The 12,272-nt window shown below is 47.1% G+C and overlaps 2 protein-coding genes across 2 annotated transcripts; both read left to right on the top strand.

The window, feature by feature from the left end:
- Positions 1–2,208: 2,208 nt before the first annotated feature.
- BKA67DRAFT_535268 (uncharacterized protein) lies at positions 2,209–3,589 on the top strand (the record flags this gene model as incomplete). The annotated part of the gene is made up of 6 exons (XM_046099989.1): positions 2,209–2,224; positions 2,282–2,412; positions 2,481–2,574; positions 2,737–3,004; positions 3,274–3,386; positions 3,447–3,589. 6 exons carry the CDS (start codon positions 2,209–2,211, stop codon positions 3,587–3,589), a joined length of 765 nt encoding a protein of 254 aa, XP_045958192.1.
- A 5,240-nt stretch (positions 3,590–8,829) lies between these two features.
- BKA67DRAFT_517829 (uncharacterized protein) lies at positions 8,830–11,030 on the top strand (the record flags this gene model as incomplete). The annotated part of the gene is made up of 2 exons (XM_046097945.1): positions 8,830–10,272; positions 10,323–11,030. 2 exons carry the CDS (start codon positions 8,830–8,832, stop codon positions 11,028–11,030), a joined length of 2,151 nt encoding a protein of 716 aa, XP_045958191.1.
- Positions 11,031–12,272: the final 1,242 nt, after the last annotated feature.

Genomic DNA, 12,272 nt, shown 5'->3' with positions numbered 1-12,272 from the left:
ATTTCATGGTTCCCGGTATCATGAACGGCGATCGAGTGAGAGTTCTAGAATGTAGCCAGGTAGCCAAGGGGTTCGTGATTCGTTAAATGCCATTTATGTTGTGGAATAGGATGAGATTGTCATTTAGCGGCACACATAATATAGGAGAGACCAATTCTACAGTCTAAAATATTGTGCATGCAGTGGTAAGAAATTTATCAGTACTTCAGCCTGGAAGATGGAGACTAAGATGCGTGTGACATATATGTTAACATCAGATAGATACAGGTTCTCCAACGAACGAAGTGGTCAAATCTACCGAAAGAATTGAAACTTCGTTGAGGCGCTCCTGCAACCCGCGCCACCCTGAGTAGAGATTGTACTATCATGAGAGAAACATACTGCATTTTTACATATGTAGTGCTTGTATGCATTTGGTTTTCCACGATGAGAAATATTCTTTGTCCTTCTCGTACAACCGCCCGTGGTGCTCATGGTTCCAGGCTAGTCTAGGAGAAATGACAGATCAGGAAGTGTATCCTCCTTGTTAATGCAATTTGAAGATTATACGTCATGAATGATGATATCTTTGACGGGACACACACGATATAATTCAGCAATATTCCGCCCGCTTGAGTACATCTTGGAAGCGGTGCTTGGTGCAGGGGCTAACAGAGTCACATACCAACCAGGCAAAGGACAAAAAGATTTGCACTCAAGATTTGTCTCCAAGATACTAGTGGCAATGATTGAGGCGCTGATGGTGATGACGATCCGCCCGATGAAGTGCAATCACTATACTCAGACTCTCGACGGGTACAAGTAAGTACGCCTGTATTAAAAGCCAAGCCATTTGTAGAGAACAGCCGTCGACTGACTCTACTTGTGAACACTCTGAGGCATGCCTCACACCATCAAAACGCTTATCTTGACGGCAGCTCCGATGACAAAAGATCCGGTCGATATTGTACAGGAGCACGGCATGAGCGCCCTGCATATTTATGGAATATGCTGCCAATGGCACTCTCAGCGACCTGATACAAAGAGCAATCAACTTAGAAGCAGAGAAAATGTTCCAGGATTGCATACTATGGAGATTCTTCATGTGTTGTAAGTTTCCTTACGTATAGTTGTAGTTATGAAGTCATAATAATTTCAAGCGATGCAGTACTGAGGATTTGCATCGAGATGGCCTTCTATGATCTGCGCAATATGCCAATTCTAAGGTCCCATAATGGCCTCAACGGCAGACGCGCCTGAGGCATGCGAATACATTCTCAGTGTTATAGCGAAAGTGAGTTGATGTCTCCTCCACATATGCGAAACAAAACAAGGAACATGGTCCAAATGGCTAATGCCGTTCACATGTTGTATAGGTTTCGCTGAAGCACGTATTGCTCCAGCTCGATTTTGACCCGGAAGCCGGTTCTGAGGTTGTGATCACGGTGAACAGTAACTCGTTTGCTTTGAACTGTGTACAGTTCTGGGACCAGTATCAGAATCTGATCGCAGCCAGTGTCAAACCCGACCTTGTTTAGCTGGTCCGTTGGTACCCTTCTAGTGACCCTAAGAAGAGGCCGGTCCTGGTGGAGTTGGCCTTTATTGCTCAAGAATATGTGAAGAACTGAGATTAGGCATACTATGGTGGAAGAGACGAGGAGTCTGATCGTGCCATTAGGCGGCGGATGACAGGTCTCTTGAGTGACACTAGTATAGCTGCACCAGCTACATGAAGTGGAGGTGTAGGAAACTGTGCAAGGTCAAAAGCCCCATGTAGGTACTAGTATTATTCTTATATAGTCATTCAGGTTACGGGCTGACGTGATCCGATCAGTATTTAATCACAGTGATATGCTCTAAAGAGCAGACAGGTATATATGGCAACGAAATCACAACTTATTCCGGTACCCGTTGTGATTCTTCTTAGTAATTTAGATTCTTGGCAGATTCTAGGTGCTGTTGTTAAGATTAACTATCTTGTTGGTGTAATAAGACCTTTGTTAATGAGGGGCCCAGATCAATAATTATCTGGTAATTATCAGGGGGTCTTAATAACGTGACTATACACCATTGCTCTCGCGCATGACCAAATTTTGGACTTTGAATTTATCAACTACTGATATAGTATATGTTCTGGCTACTTACTACACACAGTTCGGAACCTCAGCTTCAAGTTTCTGGATGTGACAAGCTCACTACATTTTACAAACAAAGAATTCTCTAGTAGCCATGGCCGGTATAGATGGTGAGAGGCTGGATATCCTCCAGTAATATTTCGTTGGCAGCCACTATACATTCAGAGGCATCCTGAATCAAGGGATGGCCAAGAAGTATATCTACATGATCTACCCGGACGACACTTCACTTGCCGACTCGGATGACTTCAACCGTAACTGGAAAAAGGAATGCGATCATGAAGTGGGTGTATTGCGGGTACGTAACTCTCAGACAACGACCGATGCCAGCTGATTCCATGCTGAACACTAACGATATTGCCACAGAAAGTGCGCATTTGTTTACGTCTCTTGTGCCTAGCTTGGAACTTTCGAGGCGATCCCTTAAGAAGGAAACTCGGAAAGGACGCTATCAAACACGGTATGGGCAGCTGGGTATTGTTGAAATATTACGAGAACGAGGAGGAATGGACACGTATTAAATTTCAAAACTGTATATTCTAAGGGATTTTCATGTGTTATAAGTTTACCAGTTACTTTTTGGATTTACTTAGGACAGTATGTACCTAGTCCATATGCACAGTGGCGAGATCTATTGTTGAAATATCTTTCCACGCGTTACCAGAGTTTGACACCAAGACAACGGCCATTGAAAGTCCAACGAGCTCAAGGCTGGATAATCGCGCATATAACAATATAAGGGACGAAAACGTTGTTATAAGAGCTCTGCTCCCTGATATTCAGCATCCTAAGCATGAAACCACACCTATCTTCAAGCTAGTTGATTTCGGCTCGTTAACATATATTGAGACAGGTCAAGAAACTGTTATATTGAGTGATGAGCCGGAGGTGTAAGTCGGGGAGTGTTTTAGATATTTGGAGAACGCACATGCGCGAAATATTCGTGAAGTAGCGATGCTAGTTGCAAGATAACAGCCGCAACATGATTTATGACACTGAGAGGCGAACAACTAGCGACGGTTTTTAGGCTATAGGTTATGCAGCACCTTATCAAACATAATCACCCAAATCCTCCCGAGACTGCGCCGTCACAAACCGTCTTGAAAACAAGTAGCTTGGCAGTACAGAAGACATTTCCAAACTATGACCGCACTGGTAGTTCATTTACAGCTGACGGCATCGAACTGTGCACTGAGAAGAAGGCTCTGATAAGAAAGAATGTCGACGGACAACTAATCGACTTAGTATGCTGGTGTCTCGCTAAGAATCCGTGTAGGAGACCTGATTTGGTATTATTTGTCTAGTAAAAAGTGGTTACTATGATCAAGTAAGCGTATAAGCCGGAGGACGACAATGTCTTTACAGCGGATGAGACGATCAAAGCCCGAATGATTAGGCTCCTGGTCAACGCTGGTATTGCGCCCCATGCGCTCATCAAAATCCGGCCTTGGCTCTCATTTAGCTCACCGGGTTGAAGAGTCTCATCTCACAGTGAGAGTAATTGATATAATTTTGCTAAATTCGACTGTGTCTACATGGCGTAACTGTTCATATGGGAAAGGCCGGGAAGATTCACACGAAGAGCTAGGGTTGTGTTCTAGACCTCTCCACTTAACGTCCTACTATCACCGTTAACGACCATCAGGATATCGACGATGATAACTTTAGCATTTTTGCCAATCTCTCATTGTTGGAATATACTATTCGCGGTCTCGTACGACGGTTGACTACGTAGTATAGGTAGTCACCGGCGTGCTGGCAGTAAGCCACCACAGCCACGATGTGGCTGTCGGCAGCCAGCAGCCGTGCGGGTGAACCCCAAACCCCTATCTATAGACCACGTACGAGGGGAAGAATCCCTTCTTCTCCTTCGTACGATAGCGCTGAATAGATCTATTTGTCGCCCAAACTGTACGGAAAGAAATGAATGGAGAAGCCATTCCACACTCATGGTATTTATGATCGAGACCTGACACTGCTATTTCCATATAACAAGATACGAGTTTTAGTTACGCATTCCCATCTGTACTGGAGTTGTCTTAAGCTAATAGCAATTAGCATCATTGGCTCACTCTGATATAGTACTTGCCAGTTATGAATCATATTTTAATGCTCGCAATTAGTGACACAACCATAAAGTACTGCGTATTCTTCCCTGGCCATTAGCTTAAAGAGCCATGGTTACGAATCGAATAGCAAATAGATCTAACGGAATATGATCGTGGCAACGGTGTGGTCAACAAAGGGTATGACAATGGTCCCTGCTGTGGGTGCTCGTTCGAGATAGCGAGGCATTTGTACACTTCTAGGAGGAAGCTATTCATACGCCCACATTTTCTATTACACAAAGCTGATGTGGGTCACATTATACATCGTGTATAAAGCTTATTATACTTGTTAGTTTAGAACCCCATTGGACTGAAGTATCACTGAGTCATGGATGCTTAGATTGTATTTTGGATCTTGAAAATCCGGGTTACACCCGAGGCACCTGGCCTAACGATTTGGAAATAGGTGTACAGAAGATCTGGTGATTTCGCACAAGGCAGAGGTTGAATTCAGAATCAAAATCGCTCGAGGACATGAGAAGGCAGTATAGTCCTAAACAGTCGACTTACAGTAAGAAGCGCCCACTGCTCATAGTGAGAGACATAATTTGAACCCACATCATGCCAGAATTTCGCCAGGACACCTCGTTTTGTAGCTTGAAGTCATATGGCTCGTGTTCCTTTAAACTGTTTCATATTATAGAATCAAGGAATAGTGGCAGTGATTGGACGGGTGCACGGACCTTTGCATCTGCCATTTAGGTGTACCACCATCCTTCCGAGGCCCAGCTCATCAGAGTCATTGATGGCGCTACCACATATGCATTGAACGACTCTTACTGACTAAGGCAAAATAGTCATCCCATCTCGTACGACTTTTAGATTCGTCCGCGCACGGCGTTTGAGCTCGGCGCTTGAGCGTTTGAACACGATCTGCGTATATCAGTAGTCGGCGACTACTCGGGATTCCGAGCCTTCCGGATGCGGCCCGCTAATGCATCTTCAGGTAGTTGTGCGGATATTCGAGATTCAAAAATAAGAGCGAGGCGCGACAAAAGCATTGTCTGCGACAAAGCCGCCTACCGTATAGTGGTAACAGGGATTGGTGCAGGTGCCGCAACTCCGGGCGAGCGTTGCTGCGCCGCCGTTCTAGAGAGGCCGTTGCCATTGAACGCGTCACTGCAGTCGAGAACAAAATCAAATACCCAAATGGTGATGAGATACATGAATCATTCGGTTAGTTGCTGCCCAAAAGGGTAGAAGAAAAAAAACCACCCCCGGACGGCGATCCGCCAATCTCGACACCTGGCTTATCGAGTCACAAGATCAATTGAAGAAAACGTGGCGATCAGCAATAACCCTGGCAATAAGCCTTTACACTTTCGAGATCCGGCTGTGGGGTATTATGGTATTTGTCAATTGAAATTCAAGAACGTTATCCAGAAAGCTTGGCGTACACTGTTTTGGTAATGCGAGTGTTGTCGCTAACACGACTCGTGGGGGAAAAAAAGGTAACTTACTGAGTATGCTTGTTTCACCTGCCGCTACTTCAGGCTCGGTGCCTTGGAACAGTCCTTCGGCTATCGCGTCCCTTCTCTACATGCAGATCATGAGCAAATGCCTTGGTTTTGTGTAAAGTCCAAAGATGATTGCAATCATTTCCGTCGTTTTAGCTCTACACAAGTTATCGTAGACCACTCAGCCTTAGAGGAAGACCCTGATGACATCATAGCTTTGGAATTAAGTTTGGTGTTAACAGGAGGATCAGGACCAGCTACTGTGACTACACAGTAGAAGATCAGTAAGCAAAAAAGCAAAGCTACTACATATGTCAGTATGTGGAACAAGCCCGTGGTTCTAAGTTGTTCTAGACGCATCGAATTCATCCTGGAGGAAACACAGGGCAATAACTTGACTGCATGTTGTGGTCATCATGGAAGTACTTGGTCGCACATACACGTCGATCTTGTCCTAAGCGGCCTCGTGTCGCGGACAGAGCACCGATTCTTCGGAATTGACAGGAAGCCGGCTCCAATTATTTGACTTCGCCCACTACAATCAGAGTTTCCCGCCTATATCGAGCTGTTGATCATGTAAAAAGGCTTCAAGGCATGGACAAGGGAAAGCCCTTTCGAAGATCTGCTACTTCTTCTTGATTGTTTCTCGAAATTATGCATCATGCCCCGGCCTCACCGCCCCAAGGTGAGGACTTCAGGCATGGAAAGATCTGCTTGGCGAGGCTACCCTAGTTTCAATGTTCTGACGTGTTCTCGCAGGGTATGGAGATGCCGAAATTTGATGCCTTAGCATGCCGGTTGGATCCTCTAATTCCAGGTACGCGGCTTTCAAATGAAGCCAACCACGAACCAACTATTTCGTTCTGACGGGGCACCAATGCCTTTGAACTAGTTCTAATGCGACTGGCTCTCGTGATAAAACATGCCTAAGGGGTAGAACTTGGGACTTATTTGGGGTTATTCTGATTCTTGCGAGTAAATTTTTGTGCTGTCCAATTGTGAACATGTAAATTTTGGAGTACCAGACCATTGGCTCGCCGTCCTACAATGCACTACTACGTCGGCAGGTCGGCTGCTGATATCTTGGCTCTCAAGGCATGCGCTCTATTACAAGTTCTGCAAAACATGTCCAACTACTCATGATAGCGGGGAATACATATTGGGGTATGATTGGTCAAGACTAACGCATCGTGCATCCGGTGATTCCCTTCATGCCCTGTTTTGGGTTGACCCCGGTTGAAGCACAGCCTTTTGAGGCAAGTTATCACAACGTTGAACGAATGCGTTCGCGGTTCCGAGTCAGCATACAACCAAGGTTCGATTGATGTCTCAACGTAGCCGTTCTCCAGTTCTCGGGAATAATTTTGGATTCCAGCGCGAGGGGGAAAAAGAAGTATAGTTTGTTTACCACAAGTGTCGCGACGCGTCATAGGCCGATGAACTGTGCTATGGCCATTTGAACTGTTCCAGGCTCGGCACGGCTGCATTTTTACATAGAAAATTTTCATCTTGCGATATGAAGCCGATGGTGCCGTCAAAAGTGAGGGGCGCCGATAGCCCGGGGATTCCTCACTAGGAGATAGTGTTCTCTAAAGGGTTTTAGTAGCGTCGAAGCGCCCGCATTTTGATGCCAAGAAACAGGCATCTTTCACAGAACACTACATCATAGGCAGATCATCTGCAGATAACCCCAGTCTATCCGCAGGCTTACCACTGGAGACTCGAGAGAATTCATGCTGGGATCCAATACATGTGCCGCCCGTCACTAGGTGCTTGGTGCTTGATTTCACCTTAGCAACACAAACACGATATTACACGTACATACTACTACACACTCACCGACATACCTGCACTACTTCCTGTCCCTTTGGATTCTTTACCGCTCCATTGTCGAAATATAGGCCTTCCATTCTTACGACGACCAAGCCGGCCTGTGACTAGAGTCCGTACTGTACACTATCTCGCAAATCTACCCACCTAAGTTAATCACACCGCATCGACCAGTCCGGCGTCTTTGCGCTCTTTACAAACAGGTGTCGGCGCGGGGCATGAAATTTGAGACACGCCTTCCAACCGGGAGCTTCCTTTGAACAAACAGGCTTAACGTTGCTTCCAATTGCCTTTCTACGCGAGTTTCCTCTCTTATCGCAAACTGTTGTGGTCACTTTGTGTGCCTCGCTGCTTCCAACAGTCAATCACGACTCTGTTGTGAGTTTCTGGCCAACCTTAGAATCGTAGGTACTCCCCGATTCGTTCTCTCGCCTTGTTTCTCTTGGATGTTTGCATTCCTTTGTCCTTGTCCTGGCGCAGTTCCAGTCGCAAATTCTCTTCGTGCCCTCTCCGGGTTCCTGTTTTGGGTGCTTGACATTCTTGCCCAACCATATGTCAAGCCATCCCTACATACTATAATCCTGTTCTCCACGTCTAGACAGCGCATTGGGTCGAGATTGACCTATGCTTGTGAGCGCGCATGAATATTGCAGGACTACAGACATTTGCTTGACTCGTTTGGCAATCTGCCATTGTCCACTCGCTAGTGGGCACATTTTACTTCACAGGACTTGTTGTCGAGCATTCTTAACTCATCTCATATCCTGTCGCTCTTTGTGGATTAGACAACGTCATGCTTGGATTCTTGTTCTAACGTACGCCACCATGACAGACATTGAAAGAATATATCGGGTAGATAACTACCAACACCCACAGGCTGGCAGCGTCTACTACAGACCTCGGAATAGGGACATAGAGAACAGCCCGCCGACTTTTCCTACACCACGGATACGACCTAGAACGCGACGACCTCAGTCCATACACATTCTTTCATACCCATCAGGATATATCCCCCACGACGTAAGATCTGGGTATACCGCCAAGCCCAAGAAGGTAACCAGGTCGACAGGACGGAAGGGGAAGGACGGAAGGCACGCACAGAGCGCAAAATCTACGCCGGGGTCTTCAAGGAGAGTACTGGAGAAGGTTTTGTCACCAATAAAATCCCATCTTGCGGGTAACGTCGTGAAAGACGTTCCAGAGCCATCGGGCGTCCCTGGCTCTTCTAGGTCTAGCACCTCTAGTTGGCACAACGCTCCTAGACCCCAGTCCATGTTTGTAGTTCCACCTCAAGGGACATCACCAATGTCCACCTCGACAATGGTTGATACACGACGCGCTCCATTCCTAGGAACGGCTCTCCAAAACCCACAAAGGAATGGGCTTATGTCGATGCGGTCAGCCAAAAGCATCATGAGCTCAGCAGTGACCGAGATCCCGAAGCCAGTCGCTTCTGGGTCCGGTGTCTCATGTTCAATCATCCTGGCAGAGCCGAATATCTTTTTGACGGGCTTTGACCATGACGGTCGTCCGCGACACGAAACCTCAAACTCAACAGCACTGCTTCGGGGCAAACTACAACTTGACGTCACAAAAAACGTCAAGCTCAAGTCGGTAACACTGAAACTCTCGGGGAAAGCAAGAACTGAGTGGCCGGAGGGAATCCCACCGTTGAAGGTGGATCAATTCGAGGAGGAGTCTTTACGAACCCAGGTCCTCACATTCTTCCACGCCATGCATGAGACTTGGGAGACAGAATATGGCAACCAATGTACGTACAACATAAAGCGAAGTGCTGAGACGTCATCAAATATCAACCTGTCTGCTCCATCGCAAACCCAGCTCTCACTTGGCCTCCGGAATCGACCAAATGGTAATCTCACCGCGAAAGAATATAAGCGTCTTTCGTTACAAAACACCCAAGCCCGTAGTTTTGGAAAGGGTGATTCGCCAGTTGCCAGCACAGTGCAATTGAAAGGCTACAAGGTCTTTTATCCCGGTACTTACGAGTACTCCTTTGAATTACCAATCGATCACCACCAGCTGGAAACTGCCAAGTTGCAATTCGGATCAGTCAAGTGGGAACTGGAAACGATAGTCGAACGTGCGGGCGCATTCAAGCCGAACTTGCATGGGACAAAAGAGGTTTGCATCGTTCGTGTGCCCGACCAGCTATCGTTGGAGATGACAGAGCCCATCTCCATCAGCAGGCAATGGGAAGACCAACTTCACTACGATATCATGATATCGGGGAAGTCTTTCCCAATCGGTACCAAAATTCCCATTGCTTTTAAGCTTACGCCCTTGGCCAAAGTTCAAGTGCACAAGCTGAAGGTTTTTGTTACCGAATCCATCGAGTATTGGACCAACGATAGACGCGTCACAAGAAAAGATCCAGGAAGGAAGATCCTGTTGCTTGAGAAGTCTGCAGGAAAGCCTCTTGATAAACAGTACGAAAATTCCGAATTCACGATTCTGAGCGGTGGTGAGCTATCACCAAATGAAAGACATGAAGCACGGATTGCGGCAGCACGGAGGAGAAGTGTCGAGGCATCGCAACACCACACAGTACCACAGCCATTGCCAGATCCATCAGACAATCTTTTGGGCGACTTGGACTTGGGCCTAGAGTCATACTGGGGATCAACGGAGATCGAAATGAATGTCCAAATTCCAACATGTGAGCAGATGGCAAAGGACAAGAGCGTGCGCCTGAACCCCGACTGCAGTTGGAGGAATGTTAATGTTTACCACTGGATTAAAGTGAGTCTGATTCGATCATATCGCCGTTCACATGTACTAACTTGGTACAGATCGTCATGAGAATATCTCGGCTTGACCCAGATGATCCTGCTGGAAAACGAAGGAGACATTTTGAAATCAGTATTGATTCGCCTTTTACAGTACTCAACTGTCGAGCGACACAAGCCAACACCAGCTTGCCTGAGTATTCTGGTTTGGAGCAGCCCATGTACAGGCAACACGCCTCATGCGGTTGCCCAGATGCCAATATTCTTGCAACCAACCCTTCTCCTGCATCAAGCACTGGAACGATCCCCTCTGTAGAGCCCACTCCTATCAGTGACATTTCAGCGCCTCTTCCACCGCCACCTGCTGCACATATTGGTACCCAGGCACAAGCTGGGGGTACTCAGGCTGTGCAGCGTCCGATACACCTGCTACGGTATCCATCATTTAATCCTCCGGCATTTGACGAGGACGAAGCACCACCACCAATGCCAACGCCCACGCCACCTCCTCAATATGACCATATTGTTGGCACACCTAGCGTGGACGGTCTTGCCGACTACTTTGCGAGGCTGGCAGACTATGATGACAATGACAGCGACAGTGCTGACGAGGATTTTGGCCATCCGAGCAGGATCGTGGAGCGAGGGCGTGTTAATGTCGCCAACCCTCGCACTCCAGGCGGTAGAATGGTTCCAAGTCGCAGTCTGGATATTGCCAGACCAGCTATGCGATTGAACATGACTGGAGCCTTAAACGAAAGGCGTGCTTAGAGACCGCCAGCCACAACAACAACATCAGCAACACTTTCCAAGGGCATTTGCTCTTGCTGCTAATTACAGCTTAATGAGTTTGGATTCACGAATCTTGTCGGAGTTTGGGATGTGCCCTTTGGGATGATACCTCTGCGAATTCATAGCATTGCATTGCATACCGCATGGGTGGAAGGGACGTAAAACTTTGGATGCTGGCATATTGGATTCTTGGATTCGGTTTGGAACGGTGTTGCATCATAGACCGCATTATGACTTATCTTGACCAGGCGTTGGCTTTGCGACCGAGACGAGTATGGATATGGAGAAGACTTAGCTTGAGATTACTAGCACTATTATACCTTTTGTCAATATCAAATTCCCTCTATTGCGACTACATGGGAATTAAACGAACGAAAAGAAACTTGCTCGGAATGCAACAAGAATAACGAACGAGACCATATCCTGTTCTCTCACGGTGATATATGGACCATGCCAGCTGGATTGTGAACATGTTGACTGCGTAGCCGGAGATACCTAGTCATTCCCACAATCAATGCGACGTCAAGTTTCTTGTAGGTCGGAGAATCACTCACCAAATCCGACAATACTCGAGTCCATCGCCAAGCATTCCGTGCCATGTGTGGCAAGGTGCCGGAAGGACAATCACCGCATACAAATACGTCCGCAGAGCCTCAACGCCGGTTGGTGGAGAATCGTCGAGTTGCGCACTGCGCGCATCGCTGATGACGAAGACATGCTGCATTACCACAATTACCCAGCATTTCGGTTAGCATCTGCGAACCTTTTGCGCTTCTGTCTCCAATTTATTACCTATTCTGCTCTTTCGTGCCTGGCAGTCCGTAGAAAATGCGCAAGGGGCGTTTCAGCCATAACCGCTCCTCCGCAATAAAATGACAGGCGGATCCCAGGGGCTAGGCTACTCCACCTTATTTTCTACGCCCCTAGTCCGTTGGTGATGTTTCTTTCTGAGCGCTCGCTTGGGAGGAACGAGCCGAAAGGCTGAAGAAAGTTTCTAGCGACCATGTCGTCTGAACTTAATTGATTCTAGGCTCGATCGGATGAGCGGCAGGGATGCCCGGGGACAGGCACAATAGTTATGATCATGGGTTCTACATGTGTACATGGGTCATGTCGTTTATGTGATGGACCCTTCTACTTCGCGGCGGCAAGGGGTGACACTTTCACAGTAATAAGAAGGGATGGTGCCCGTGTTGTCCTTCCGGAGCCGCTTCTTTTGGT

Source organism: Truncatella angustata (assembly GCF_020726525.1).
Source record: "Truncatella angustata strain MPI-SDFR-AT-0073 chromosome Unknown BKA67scaffold_4, whole genome shotgun sequence".
Taxonomy (NCBI): domain Eukaryota; kingdom Fungi; phylum Ascomycota; class Sordariomycetes; order Amphisphaeriales; family Sporocadaceae; genus Truncatella; species Truncatella angustata.
The sequence above is the reverse complement of the archived record's forward strand: the minus strand, read 5'-3'. Positions and strand labels throughout refer to the sequence as shown.